The sequence below is a fragment of the Cetorhinus maximus genome, chromosome 11, assembly GCF_964194155.1.
Source record: "Cetorhinus maximus chromosome 11, sCetMax3.hap1.1, whole genome shotgun sequence".
Taxonomy (NCBI): Eukaryota; Metazoa; Chordata; class Chondrichthyes; order Lamniformes; family Cetorhinidae; genus Cetorhinus; species Cetorhinus maximus.
Window position 1 is genome coordinate 66,823,845 of NC_135889.1, and position 15,935 is coordinate 66,839,779.

The following is a 15,935-nucleotide window of genomic DNA, read 5'->3' on the forward strand; positions in this document are numbered from 1 at the left end:
CCTCATGTTGCTAAATGCATGTTCTGTTGTGCTTGAGAGAGAGAGCATTAACTCAAGTGTCAAGGTTCAAAATTGCAGGTCTGGTGTCAAATCCTCCTTAAGCACTGACTGATGTCACAATCTTGTTTTTTATTTATCCTTTCATGGGACATGGGCATCGCTGGCAAAGCCTGCATTTGTTGCCGATCCCTAATTGAACCTTGAATTGAACAGTTCAGAGGGCAGTTAAGAATCAACCACATTTATATGGATCTGGAGTCACATGGTGGCCAGACCAGGTAAGGGAAGCAGATTTACTTCCCTAAAGGACATTAGTAAACCAGATGGGTCTTTACAACAATTGATGGTATTTTCATACTCACCATGACTGAGATTAGCTTTATATTCCAGATTATTATTAATTGAATTTAAATTCCACCAGCGGCCATAGTGGGATTTGAACATACATCCACAGAGCATTAGCCTGGGCCTCTGGATTATGAGTCCATTTCACATTACCACTATACCACCATTTCCTTATCTGTCGACTCTGTTTACTTCTGCACAAGCATGTAAGGTCCGTGCTAACACCCTCACCAAGATGGTGTTCAGAAGAGGTGCAGACACCATTTTGCCATTAAACCGGCACCCATAGCACTGAAACTACTGGCACCCTGAAGCCCAATTTTGTGGCCCAAAAATCTAAATACTTGCCTTCTCTTTGCACAAATACGTTTTTATTAATTTTCTTCATTTTAGTTCCCATCTGTAACATGAGAGCAGGACCGATCAATGCATGGATGATTCTTCAGGCAACATCTGAAGAAGAGTCATATGGACTCAAAACATTAACTCTGTCTTTCTCTCTACAGATGCTGTCAGACTTGCTGAGTCTTTCCAGCAATTTTTTTTTTCCAGATTTCCAGCATCCGCAGCATTTTGTTTTTAACATTAATATCCTTCCTTGTTGTGAAAATGTCTATGCCTTATCAGTGGTACTAATATAAATTGGCCAAAACTGGCAATGTTCCTCATATTAATTATGTAATTATGGATGACTTTAATATGTATATAGATTGGGCAAATCAAATTAGTAACAATACCGTAGAGGAGGAATTCCTGGAGTGTATACAAGATGTTTTTCTGGACCAATACATTGAGGAACCAATGAGAGAATAGGCGATCCTCGACTGGATATTGTGTAATGAGAAATGAATAATTGGCAATCTAGTTGTGCGAGGCCTCTTGGGGATGAGCGACCATAATATGATAGAATTCTTCATCAAGATGGAGAGTGACGTAGTTGATTCTGAGACTTGGGTCCTGAATCTTAATAAAGGAAACTACGATGGTATGAGGCGCGAGTTGGCTATGATGGATTGGAAAACATTACTTAAAGTGATGACGGTGGATAGGCAATGGCAAACATTCAAAGAGCACATGGGTGAAATGCAACAATTGTTTATTCCTGTCTGGCACAGAAGTAAAACAGGAAAAGTGGCCAAACCATGGCTTACAAGGGAAATTAGAGATAGTATTAGATGCAAGGAACAGGCATACAAATTGGCCAGAAAAAAACAATAGACCTGAAGATTGGGAGAAGTTTAGAATTCAGAAAAGGAAGGCCAGGGGATTGATTAAGAAGGGGAACATAGAGTACAAGAGTAAGCTTGCAGGGAACATAAAAACTGACTGTAAACGTTTCTATAGGTATGTGAAGAGAAAAAGACTGGTGAAGACAAATGTAGGTCCCTTACAGTCAGAAACTGGGGAATTTATAATGGGGAACAAAGAAATGGCTGACCAACTAAATACATACTTTGGTTCTGTCTTCACAAAGGAGGACACTAATAACATACCAGAAATGTTGGGGAACACAAGGTTTAGTGAGAGGGAGGAACTGAAAGAAATCAGTATTAGTAGGGAAATGGTGTTGGGGAAATTGATGGGATTGAAGGCCGATAAATCCCCAGGGTCTGATAATCTACATCCCAGAGTACTTAAGAAAGTGGCTCTAGAAATAGTGGATGCATTGGTGGTCATCTTCCGAGATTCTACAGACTCTGGAACAGTTCCTACAGATTGGAGGGTAGCTAATGTAACCCCACTATTTAAAAAGGGAGGCAGAGAGAAAACAGGGAATTATAGACCAGTCAGCCTGACGTCGGTAGTGGGGAAAATTCTAGAGTCCATTATAAAAGATTTAATAGCTGAGCACGTGGAAAACAGTGGCAGAATCGGACAGAGTCAGCATTGATTTATAAAAGGGAAATCATGCTTGACAAATCTACTGGAAGTAACTGGTAGAGTTGATGAGGGAGAGCCAGTGGATGTAGTTTATTTGGACTTTCAGATGGCTTTTGACAAAGTCCCACCTAAGAGATTGGTGTGTAAAATTAAAGCACATGGGATTGGGGGTAGTGTATTGAGATGGATAGAAAACTGGTTGGTAGACAGGAAACAAAGAGTAGGAATAAATGGGTCTTTTTCCGAATGGCAAGCAGTGACTAGTGGGGTACCTCAGGGATCGGTGCTGGGACCCCAGTTATTCACAATATATATTAATGATTTAGATGAGGGAATTAAATGTAATATCTCCAAATTTGCAGATGACGCAAAGCTGGGTGGGAGGGTGAGCTGTGAGGAGGATGCAGAGATGCTTCAGTGTGATTTGGACAAGCTGAGTGAGTGGGCAAATGCATGGCAGGTGCAGTATAATGTGGACAAATGTGAGGTTATCTATTTTGGTAGCAAAATCAGGAAGGCAGATTATTATCTGAATGGCTATAAATTGAGAGAGGGGAATGTGCAACAAAACCTGGGTGTCCTTGTACACCAGTCACTGAAGGCAAGCATGCAGGTGCAGCAGGCGGTAAAGAAGGCAAATGGCCTTCATAGCCAGAGGATTCGAGTACAGGAACAGGGATGACTTGCTGTAAATTGTACAGGGCCTTGGTGAGACCACACCTGGAATATTGTGTGCAGTTTTGGTCTCCTTATCTGAGAAAGGATGTACTTGCTATAGAGGGAGTGCAGCGAAGGATGGCGGGACTGACATATGAGGAGAAATTGAATCGATTAGGATTATATTCGCTGGAGTTCAGAAGAATGAGGGGGGATCTCATAGAAACTTATAAAATTCTAACAGGACTAGACAGAGTAGATGCAGGAAGGATGTTCCTGATGGTGGGGGAGTCCAGAACCAGGGGTCACAGTGTGAGGATATGGGGTAGACCATTTAGGACAGAGATGAGGAGAAATTTCTTCACCCAGAGTGTGGTGAGCCTGTGGAATTCATTACCGCAAAAAGTAGTTGAGACCTAAACATTGTGGGCAGAATTTTCTACCTGTCGGGTGGGCGGGCCTGACCCAATCTCCGGCGGGCGGGGAGCCAAACCCCGCCAGAGAAGCAGGCCCCGCCGCCATTTTACGTGGGCGGGCCAATTAAGGCCCGCTCAGCGTGACATCCGGCAGGAAGTGCTATGTGCTTCCTATGCAGGTGGGGGGGGACCCCCCAAAAGTGAGAGTGTGCTCTTTCGCGCATGCGCACGAAAGAGCGCACATCTCCCTAAGGCTAAGTGCTGCCTCAGGGAGATCGCTGACACTTTTAAGAATATTAAAACTAGAAAAAAAAAGTTCCTTAACATGTCCCCCTCATGTGACAATGTCACATGAGATGGGACATGTTCATAATGTACATAATAAGTTTATTAAACTTTTTTGAACCCTACGTGAAACCTCATCCCGCCAGTGGATGAGGTTTCATGTTTTTTCTATTGCCCACCGGGGCTCCTGGCCTGTCTGCCAACCTTAAGGTTGGACGGGTAGGTCCTTTGATTGTATAATTGATCCTGTCAATGGCCTCAATTGGCCATTGACAGGTCAGCGGGCCCGCAGCTGATTTTGCTGTGGGCCTGCCTTCCTGAAAATTTAAATGGCCCAGGACGACGTTGGGGGTTTCCCCCGACGTCACCCCGCGTCGGCGAGCTGGCCACGCCCCCTGCTTGTCGACGGCAAAATTCTGCCCTGTACGTTTTCAAGAAGGAGTTAGATATAGCTCTTGGGGTGAAAGGGATCAAAGGGTATGGGGAGAAAGCAGGAGCAGGCTATTGAGTTGGATGATCAGCCGTGATCATAATGAATGGCGGAGCAGGCTTGAAGGGCCGAATGGCCTATTCCTGCTCCCAGTTTCTATGTTTCTATATAAACGTCTGATTTTACATTCAGGAATCACTTGAGCAACTGAATGATGGTTTTATTCAATTTGGTAATTTTGAAAGGAACATTTGGTACATTTTCTTCCAGTTAACTGACATGAAATAAAAATCAGTGGCTTGTACAAAAAATGGTTTCTTTTCCCACTAACAAACAGGAGAAAATATAGCTGAAAATCATTTGCTGCTAGCAACTCTATCTTGAAAAATATGTTTGCAACTGTTTGCAGGACTGTTGATTTCTAAAATCTGTTGATCTGTGCATTAATTTCTATGCTTGGTTTTGAAGAGTCAACTGGCAAATGTCAAGTCTGGCTATGTGAAACTCTCTTTTGCAGGAAATTCTCTACCACACTCAAAACATTTACCTAAGAGAAAGAGGGCACAAAACTGTCATACTTACATGGCAGTTTACCAGTCTAAGATATATAACTATATGCACCTTATTTAATTTGTCACTTTGTCAAACATAATTGACATTACAATGCTCTTATAATCAACATATGTCATTGAAAGACTTCCAAAGGTTTGGTGTTAACTTAACAGTTGGTGCCCAGCTAGTAATCTCAATGTGACTAGATATTCCATTCTTTCTGAGAATATCTCGTACTCTGAAGTCAGCTTGATTCAGATTCCTATTTGAACTGTTGATCATGATTTAAAACTTTTGATACCAGAGCATTTGGAAATCTCTCAATAATAATTTCTTCAGATTGAAGTTTTGGAACTCTGACAAAAACGTAGCTTTCAGTTAGTTGCCAGGAAAATACATATGATGAACATTCAGTAGCGAGGATGTGAAAAATTAATGAGCCATAACTGATTTTAGCCCAACATATGGTATAGTTAAAAACATATGTTTTATACTGATCCTTTCATCTGTTCACAAGTCTTTTTTAATTGCCATTTTATACACAGCCTGTTGCTTTCACATTGCTTTTTTAGTATCCAGTCACATGTACATTTTTAAAAAAAACCCACAATATCTGCAGGAAGAGTACAACAGTCAATGGGAATACACGCCTGTTTTGACAATTATGTAGGGGGAAGCCAAGGCTCCACTGTTTTTTTTCCTTTACTTTAGCTTCATTTTTCCCACTTCTTCTCTCACTTGAAGGAATTGACTTCTTGTTGACATATACTCCACCCATTTATATAAGAGTTTTGACAATGAGTTAAGGCAAACGATTCAAAGGCAGTCAAGTTAGATGCTGTACCCATCTGATGATGAACACACATTTGCTCCCAGGAGTTAGTGGATAAAGCTCAACAGCAGCTTACTCTCAATTTTGAGAAATATTGTTTCTGCTCCATTTGCTTCACTAAATAAAACAACTGATCTTCTGACAGCATATAATCCGTCACACTCCAAGGCCTTAGATCTAAAATTAGTAACATGCAAAGCCTTAACCAACAGAAGATTAATTTACCTTTTCTTATGCAAGTTGGTCAATCAATTTCATTATCTCAAATGCTGTCACACACCAGTTTTCTGGTTAGATTAAAACGTTTTGTCTCTGGTCAGTTGTATTCTCGCAAGGTCTTACTCAGAGTGCTAAAATGCAGCAAGCCTTGAAATAAAGAGTTCTTTATGTACAGTTAAAATTCCATTTGGGAAACTATTAAGTATGCCACGGTGAATTTCTTTGGATATGCTTTTGGATAACCTTAAGCACCATTATTTTCAATATTAGACTAGATTTATTGCACAAATTGACATTTACAAGTCCTAAGTACTATATATGAAACTGGCAACATGGTGATAAATCAGTTTCTTATTAACTGAATGTATGACTCATACAGATGCTACATATGAATCAAATGATATCTCCAGTTGGATTCTGTTCAAATAAAATTTTCAGGCAAAAATTTGTTTCTTTTTAAAATGATCAGACTATTATAACAACTGCAGAGAACATTCAACAGTTAGAGTAAAATGCAAGCAGCAAAAAAATCAGCATTTCATTTTGCTCAGTGAAGTTAATGAACCCTTACAGTTATCACAAGTCACAACAAATGAAATCCAGGGTTAATTGGTCCTGAAGCATTGTACTTCATTTCAAAAGAACAGTCATATGGGCTCAAAATGTTAAATCTGTTTCTCTCTCCACAGATGTTGCCAGACCTGCTGAGTTTTTCTAGCATTTTCTGTTTTCATTATTGTTTATTGTGTTCTGCTCTAGAGAAGGCCCTAACTTAAGTTTCATAGGCGAGAATTTTGAGCACTTACCAGGGAAAGCTAGGTGAGGTGTTTTTTCCATCCCCACCTCACTATTTTTACCTTTAGAGTACCGTAATCTTTGGTAAGATGCAATCAAGGCTAAAAAGCCCCAACTAACCATTATGATAGGAGAGGATCACCTGCATCCACCAGATACAAGTACCCCCACATAATGTCAACCCAGATTTCAGAAACAACATAACACTTGCCAGAGTCATCTAGAATGAGGCCTAAGCCAACCCTTATAACTCAAAGGCGGGGAAACAACCACTGACTAGTCACGAGTACCCCACTGATATCAGCCAACAAAGCCTGCATCCCGTGAATGAATCAAAAAAACATAGCAGTTCAAATTTGAAATTACATAAAGTGCAATGCAGATAAGTCTCTTTCATTAGAGTACATGAGATGCCTCACTGTTCTTATATTCTATGAGCCAGATTTTCAATTGCTGGTGGCATCGGGTGCACGCTTAAATATCACGTTCCCGGAAGGCATTTCTGGGTACTGATGCCTCTGGGTGGCACTCCGATTTTCGAAGGGAGGGCAAGGGGAGGAATGGGGAACATGTTTGCCTCTAATTAACAGCCCATTAAGCTCCTTGAAGAACTTGTTAACTGGCCAGGGAGGGTGAGAATGTTATTTTCAAATGTGATTTTAATGAACCTGAACAGTTTGATGCAAGTTAGTGCACAGCTGTCAGGTTCAAAACCCCCTTGGCCTGCTGCGAGGAGGCCATCTCCAATGAGCTGACAGGCTCCGCACAGTGGGGGTCCATGCTGAAGGTGGGAAACTGCCATCTGCTTTGGAAAACAGCTCCTCAGCAGGGCCTTAATTGTCCTTATTGGCTGCCCATTTTCATGCAGTGGGATGCTATGTTCCCAGTATGTCGCTGGAAAATTCTCTAGAAGGCATCGGGGGGCTGTCCAAATGTGGCCCCTCCTCTTTTCCTGGTCTCCCTGCCTCCAAACTTTTCTCCGTAAGGCCAAGGAAATCCAGCCCTATGATTCTGTGACAAAATTCTAATCTGTTTCTTTCAACCTCGCCAAGATCGAAATGCACTCAAATTCACATTTTTCTAAGCCGTGTTTAATAACTTTATGTTCCAAATAATATTTACTGCTGTACGGAATATTGCTGATGAATTGCCTGAGGGAAGCCACACTGATTCTCTGCAGTTACACCTACCTTATCACTATCCATGGTATTCTGTGAAGTTCTTGACGCAATGGAAATAGTGTCTGGCTGACTGCTGCCGTCTCCCTGACTATCTCCATCTTCTCCCATATCCCTAGGAATAAGAGGAACAATACAAAAATTACTGAATGATCACTCGATTATTCATCTAAAGATGCTTGAGGGCCTATGCCATGGATTGTCAATGGAACCCTAGGAGGAAAGTAAGTGAGGCAGAATGGGTCCCAGGGAGGGTGGCGGAAATGGGGGTGGGGAAGATGGGGGTTGGAAGAAAGGGCAGGGGTTGGCTTCCTGTGGGCCTCCCCGTTTCCGATGACAGGTGCCATGATCGGGCCTAGGGTGCATGAGACGAGGGACACGACCCCGCCACCCCCCACCCCACCCCAAACGAGGCCAGAGGCAAACCCAACAGGACTTGCTGTGCAATTGGCCTATGTGCCAAGCCCCCAGCTCGCTGCTGGGGTGAGACCCTTAAGTGGCTACTTAAGGGCCTCAATTGGCCTCTGGGTGGGAAGGCCATCCTTGACCTTTCCTGCCTGATGGTCTTCCTGCCCGATTAAATGCCCCCACCTTGTCTCCCAGCACGCCTGCCAGGGAAGAATAAAATTCCACCCATAGAGTTAGCTCTCAAGAATTATTTGAATTAATTGGCTGTCGAGGAAATTGTGGGATTTGTGCTAGTGGAAGGTGATTGGAATAGACACTTCTTGAACAACAGTAAATGATGCTATCACTCCAGCTTCTTGTCACCTCTCAAATTGCTTATAATATATGGCTGGGAATGTGCAAAACTAGTAGCAAAATCTGTACCCTTCATATTTTGGGGGTCATTGCTCCTGTTAAATTTTACATTTTGCCCACCCATTTCAGCTACTGTAGCAAGTGACCTGCTGGGCCCTGAGACTTTTCTCTGCCACAGATGTTTCCTAGGTCAATTTCATATTGAGTATGAGCACAGAGAAGCACAATGTGGCTTCAAGCTTTAGGAGAATCATAAATTATTGACTGTATTTATTGTAACTCTACTGTTTGCATAAGGGGACATCTTGTGGCACAGTGGTAGTGTCCCTACCTCTGGGCCAAAAGCTCTGGGTTCAATTCCCACTTCATGAAGTACTTGATGGCCATGGAAGATGTGGCCAGACAGGTTGATTAACAGCCTTCAAGTCCTTCCAATACACCTGATGGCAGGCAATAAAGAACAGGAGAGTTTCCTGGTCAGCCGTACTGCAGAAGGCAATGGCAAATCACTGCAGTATTTTTCCAAGCATAATCATAGACCAATCCAATGGAAGTTCATGGTTGCCAACGCCCTCTTGGGGCATCATACCTGAAGGAGGAGGAACAGGACTATTTGCATTCGACATAGCTCGTTGATCTGTTTACAGTTCACTAAGTGTGAGCAATGGACTGTGGCCTAAGCCAATGTCAGATACTATGGGCAGAATTTTCCATTCGGTGTGCGGGCATGCACCTGACACGCTGTAACGTAAAATGATGTGCGATGACGTTGGACGTGCATCCCAACGTCATTGCGAGCTCGCACGATATTTCGTTCAGTGGGCGCGTGCCGGAGCTAGCTGCGCGCCCACCGATAATTGAAAGGCCTATTAAAGTCATTAACTAGGTAATTAAGGTGAATTTTGTGCTGCCCGTCCAACCTTACGGTTGGAGGGCAGGCGAAAAGGCCAAGCAGCCTTTACGTTTTCTAGGAAACCTCATCCACGAGCGGGATGAGGTTTCCTAAAGCTAATACTGATGAAATAAAAACTTTATTTTGAAAATAAAAACATGTCCCTTCTTGTGTGACACAGTCACATGAGGGGGCATGTTTCATTAAATTTTTAATGTCCTTATCTATTTTTTTGAAAAGCACTTCAATCTCCCTGAGGCAGCTCCGTGCCTCAGGGAGATTGAAGTGCTCTTTCGCGACCGTCCCCGCTGAGCCCACCTGACGAATGGAAAATCCAGGCCTATGTTTATTCTTCTGCCTCCTGATAATGTGGAAACCATGCTGCATATCTAATAAACCCAAACAAGCGGGGTCTCTGGTCAAAGCCTGGGCTCACTGCATTTCCCTGAATTTTGGACAAGGTAAAAGCACATTCTGAAGCATAGGAAGTGACTCCTTGCACGTCGTCAGAGTCTGCAATGTTAAACCCAACCATAGATCCAAAAATATAGCAGCAACTTTATTAGTAGTTCAAGGTGGTGTCTCACCACCACCTTCCCAAGGGCAATTAGGGATGAGCAACAAATGCTGGCCTTGCCAGCGACGCTCACACCCCACAAAATAAAAAGACAACTTAGCTAGAAATAAATTGGGAATATCTAAGCAATTTAGAATCTGAGTAGGCAGTAATACATGGGTGGTTCCTGTCCCATTGTATCAGAGAACCCATGAAGGACTGTGCAAATTTTGAGTTCCTAATGTAAGCTGGCCCAAACAATACATTAGGAATGGAAATCAAGGCACTCTTGGAGGACAGCAACCACAGAATGATCATAAAATACAAAATGAGGAAGACTATCCTGCATCTGATTCTGGAGCAGCTGATTCTAAGGAGGTGGTTTGGAAAAAAGTACAAAATGAATTGGATAAAACGTGTAACTTCTTGGAAAAATGGCAGATTAAATTTACTACTGACAAGTGTGAAGTACACCACCTCAGAAGGAAAAATAGTTGAGATGCAAAGAACATAAAAAAGGATGAAACTGAAAGAGCTCTTGTGATCTTAGTAAACTTGATACTCCATAATGTTAATTATGTATCAATTGTGTGCAGGTGTGGGCATTAACTGAATCCCTATAAAAAGACACAGCTGAAAGTATGGTTGCTGGGTTAGAAGGTGTAAGTTTGTAATGTGTAACTCTGTGAATAAATATAAAAATATGTAAAGATTGGCTCCAGTTCTGTGCTTCACCAACTGGATTTCTGGAGTATAACACATATGTCAAACCACTGTAGAGCAGCAAAACAAGGAGATTGCTGCTGAACAGTATAGCCAAAACAAGAATATACACATCAAACAGGGGTCTTGCTTAAACAGTACAATGCACTAGTGAGACCAGGAGTACTGGATCCAGTTTTTGTAACCAAAAAATAAGGAAGATGATCAAGCACTGAGAACGCTTTGAAGAACAGGCCTGACCCCTTTGTCCTTTTATCTATGACATCTTTGCCAATCTCTTCTTTGCCTCCACCTATCACTGGCCCTCTATCCAGCTCTACCTGTCCCACCCCCCTCAAACAGCTTATATTTCACCTCATTTCTATTTTTCTTTAGTTCTGATGAAGAGTCATACGGACTCGCAACGTTAACTGTCTTCCTCTCCACAGGTGCTGTCAGACCTGCTGAGTTTTTCCAGCTATTTTTGTTTTTGTTTCTGATTCCTAATGTGTGGTGTGAAAAAATGGTGGGATTTAGACTTTTCAGCTTTGAAAGGAAAAGACAGAGGTGATTTTATCTATAAAGTAAATAACAATATTGAAAGTGTAACTTAAGAATATTACTTCAAACTAAATTGTGAGAGTAGGATGACAGGATACAAGTTCAAACTAGAAAAATGCAAATTTGGAACTGATATCAGGAAGTTCTTCACAAAAAGATGTATGGAATAGGATTTCAGGTAGAGAAGTAAGGAAAAAAAAAACAGATTAATTTAATAAAAACAAGATATAGCAATGTGTGGGTGGGTAGGGGATCTTTCTGTCTTTTTGGATGGACACCAAGAGGAGCTAAATGACCTTCCTCATATTTAGCTTTTGATTTTATGGTGGATTTAATGAGATAAAGTAAAAGCCCTCAAATATTGTATGCTATTACAGCACACAAAAGTAGTACAATACAAACACCAAGGAGGATTCTACCTTTTACTGTTATTCCTTTGTTTTGCTGGGGTTTTGGGTAGCTGAATAGGTTCTTTCAGAGCTCCTTTCAGGTGGATAGTTCTCTCCTGTATGACTTCCCGAATATTTTTAATCCAATCCTGCTTTGTTTCAATATTGGAGGCCTAAAGAAATGCACAGGATACTTCAAAAGACATTATTAGTACAGTTGTAATGTTAATTTTCCTGGGGGCTTCTTGTGCGTTTGCAAAGTTAAGGCAGGGGAGCAGAAGAAGCACCTAGGAAATTCCTGGTCAATGTATCAGAATTATTGGATGCAGTAAATCTTAGCAATCGATAGTTAAGCATCTTATTTACTTATTACAGAGTATTAAAGATTTCATGTCTCCTTCTGGACATGGTTCCAATTGTTTTTCTTCATTGCTATCACAATGTCAGAAACAAATCTTTCAACTTGGAAATAACAAACACTGCCTTAAGTATACTGGAGTACAGTAGTAAAGTGGTTATGTTACCAGGCTAGTAATCCAGAGATCTAGGCTAATGATCCAGAGAGAGGAGCTCAAATTTCATTCATGGAAGCTGGAGAATTTAACTTAAACAAGTAAATCCGGAATAAAAAGCCAATATCAGTAATGGTAACCACGAAGCTAATGCATTGCATTAACATTATTTCAGGTTCACTTACGTCTGTTAAGGAAGGAAATCTGCTATCCTTGCTTGATCTGGCATATACATGACTCCAGATCCATAGCAATGTTGTTGATTCGTAACTGTCCTCTGAAATGGTCTAGCATGTTAGCTGGATCAAAAGGGCAAATAGGAGTGGGCAATACATGCCGGCCTTGCCAGCAATGGCCCCTTGAATGAAGAAAAGAGCATATACATTAATGCCGCTTTTCTATAATTCTTGTGCAGCTGGTGACAAATGAACTTAAACGTGCAACTTGTTAAGATTAGTGGCCAGAAAGACTAATTTTTTTATTTTATTGGATGTTCCTAACTGCTGCCAGACATTTGGCCACCAATAAATGAGCTTTTCTTAAATTAACAAGAAGCAGAGTTGGGAATAAATGGGTTATTTTCAAGTTGGCAAACTCTAACAAATGAGGTGCCACAGTGGTGAGGCATCAACTATTTACAATCTATATTAATGATATGGATGAAGGGACCAAGTGTATTGTAACCAAATTTGCCGACGATACAACGATAGGTAGGGAAGCAAGTTGTGAGAGGGGAACAAAGAGTTTGCAAAGGGGTACAGATCAGTTAAGTGAGTTGGCAAAGATTTGGCATGGAGTATAACGTGAAAAAATATGAGGTTGTCCACTTCGGCAGGAAGAACAGAAAAGCAGAATACTATTCAAATGGAGAGAAACTGCAGAATGCTGTGGTACAGGGGAATCTGGGTGTCCAGATACATGAATCACAAGAAGTTTGCATGCAGGTACAGCAAGTAATTAGGAAGACAAGGTGAAGTTTTGCTATGACTGGACAGGGCAATGGTGGGATCACACCTGGAGTAGTGTGCGCAATTTGGATCTCCTTATTTAAGGAAGAATATGCCTGCGTTGGAGGCAGTTCAAAGAAGGTTCACTAGGTTGGTTCCTGGGATAAAGGAATCTTAGAATTCCAGGCTGTTGTTTAGAAGAATGAGAGGTGATCTTATTGAAACATATAAGATTCTAAGGGGCTTGACGGTATAGATGCTGAGAGGATGTTTCCCCTCCTGGTGAAATCTAAAACCAGGGGCGCAGTTTCAAAATAAAGGGTCTTTCATTTAAGACAGAGAAGGAGGAATGTCTTCTCTCAAAGGGTCATTAATCTTTGGAATCCTCTGCCCCAGAGAGCAGTGGTGGCTGTTATTGAATATATTCAAGGTGGAGTCAGGCTTTTGATCTACATGGGAATCAAGGGTTACAGGGGGAAGGCAGGAAAGTGGAGTTAAGGCCACAATCAGATCAGCCATGATCTTACTGAATGGTGGAGCAGGCTCGATGGGCCAAATTACATACTCCTGCTCCTATTTCTTCTGTTCTAAACAGCAGCATAAATGTGCTGGTGATTCTTTTTGGTGGCATTATGACATCATTTGCTGCTGGTGTTACGATACCAATGTTTTGTGCTTGCACACTCCCCAAGCTGTTGCATTTAATTTACAGAATATACCAAAACCTATTTTGCAGTCAGTTTCCAGGAAGACCATTAGGACTTTAGCTCTACCAAGCTCCCACCCACGATACAAAGCAGCTTAGAATTTTCACAAAATTCAACACATAGATGAATCTTGAAAGCATTATTAAGGAAGTGAATACGTTTTAAAGTTATTCCTTTTTTGGTTAATTCAGATTAAATGCAAAACCCTATTTATTTTCATTCAAAAAATGTGACTTTTAAAATTAAATATTACCTTCAGGACAGTCTTGTTGTCTGAAGAAGGTGTTCGGCCCACCCACAAAGCAAATTTGCAGGGATCGCCTTCTACATGCTCCGTTACCCCCAACTCAGATGTCTGGAAATTAGATGAGGGGAAAGTATCCAATAAGTAAAAATGAAACCTCATAAATAACTATTTATCATTCTTTTACACCATTGGGATAAAAAAGAATTAATCTCCAGCATTATTAACTGGATATACACTTTATATATACAGGGACTGTTCTATGTTTGTTCTGCTGCTACCCCATTTAAAGATCTATTGGATGCCTGTTTTATGAAAACTTGGACCTGCAATCAGGACATGTCCATGATTTTTATGCCTGCACATGCTACTTTCCAGGGAATTCAAGCAGAGACACTCCTGATGCAAGTACATAGATGTATTAAATCAGCTCATCTCACTTAGCAGGCCAGTATAGGACTTACATCTTTAATAGCAGCTTGCAAGTTCCACAACATTCTGGTTCTGCATGGTTGGGTCTTGAGAGTAAAGGTATTTATATTATAGTGTACCGTGACTGTGGGAGAACCATATGCATGATGTTGATTATACTCTAAACAAGCCTGTTGGCAATCATGATAAAGTTTGGTTATTAATTCATTATTCAATCTTTTGTTGCTAGGCTTGGTCCACATATAGGCATTTTTTCAATTACATGTCCTTTTTCTCTTCTTATTTGATAATCATTCACCTTCTATCAGGACACAAATATTACAAAAGTGCAAGCTATGGCAAAGACACAGTTCTCCTGCCTGTTAGGTCCACTCATCAAAGGCTGTTTAATAAATATGTTTGCACTGAAATGGAGACCTGGAATGTGTGCACAGAAGGATAATTCCATGGCCCCAGCTGCTGCCCTCTGGGCCTAAAAAGAGCAACAATAAGTAAAATAAATTAAACAGTCAGCACAGCACAAAAAGGTTGGTACTGCCAAAAAACAGAATGATACTATCACTGAAATAAAAAAGCCTTACTAATATAAAACCAGCATATGTAAAATTAAACAGAGAATACTAAAACAAGCAGCAGGGCAGACAGCATCTGTGAGATTAGTTAACATCTCAGGTGTCGATCCTTCGTCGAAACTGAAGGATATTTTTGATCAACAGCATATAAGACAAGGAAGGATGATAGAATAAACAACATATACACATGCTTAAAAAGGAGCAGAATATCCTCTAAAACATTTAAATGCAAAGCAGGAGACGGTTAAATGATAGAAGTGATAGTGGAAGACAATAGGAGCAGAAGAAGATAAATTAAAGACATTTACAAGGTACAGAGAACATGTGGATAGCTGAAGGGATGGTGGAATGAGGCACGTAGAAATGGAAACTCAAGAACCTGGTGCAGGTTCCAGCAACACATAATAAGCCTAGGAGGATAACCAAGGCAGGTGAACACCAAAGGATGCAGACCATGATGAGGGAGAGCAAGTGTTCCGTCTAATTTTTGTTTGCTGTGTGCGGCTGCTTTGCTACACCATCCTTTATGATTGAGGCGCAGCCGCGCAAGCACACATGTTAAAAGAACTTTCGCTTGTGTGCAACCTGTTTGGTCCCTGCGCGATCGCACTGTTTAGAAGAAATATTGGTCCTCACCCCAAGCATTGATCCAAGTCATGTGCTGTGTGACATGGAATGCTAAAGAGTCCTGAAACTGCTATAAATAATTTCAATTCAAATGGTAATGAAAGAAATTGTAGTCATGTAAGAATTGCACTCACTAGTAATTTGTGCTTGTAAACATATTTGCTATGTCCTGAGGAATCCTTAATCTCTTTGCTAAAGACCAAGGATAATTCAAAAAGAAACAAATGCCGTTCCCGTCCTTTTCGAATGAGAGATTTGGGGTCCCACACTTGGAAGGTGTCCTGAAGGATAAGTTCACCCTGAACATCAAAGTTTTCATCGAACCCTGAGTATAGAAAAATGAGAAAAAAATGTTTAGAAAGGCAAACTTTGCAAAGTAATTTCTGTCAACTTCTGGCAATAATACTCTTTAATACTATTAAATATAGAACCATAGAAAAGT

At 41.1% G+C, this 15,935-nt stretch overlaps 1 protein-coding gene across 1 annotated transcript in view; it reads right to left on the reverse strand.

Annotated features, from left to right (window-relative positions):
• Positions 1-15,935, reverse strand: part of kalrna (kalirin RhoGEF kinase a) — a 1,015,085-nt gene that overhangs the window by 294,891 nt on the left and 704,259 nt on the right. Inside the window, exons 30-33 of the mRNA XM_078552171.1 lie at positions 15,628-15,818; positions 13,872-13,973; positions 11,483-11,625; positions 7,603-7,705 (exon numbers count right to left, since the gene is read on the reverse strand). Of these exons, the coding sequence (XP_078408297.1) occupies positions 7,603-7,705; positions 11,483-11,625; positions 13,872-13,973; positions 15,628-15,818 (539 nt within the window). The remainder of the gene's footprint in view (positions 1-7,602; positions 7,706-11,482; positions 11,626-13,871; positions 13,974-15,627; positions 15,819-15,935) is intronic.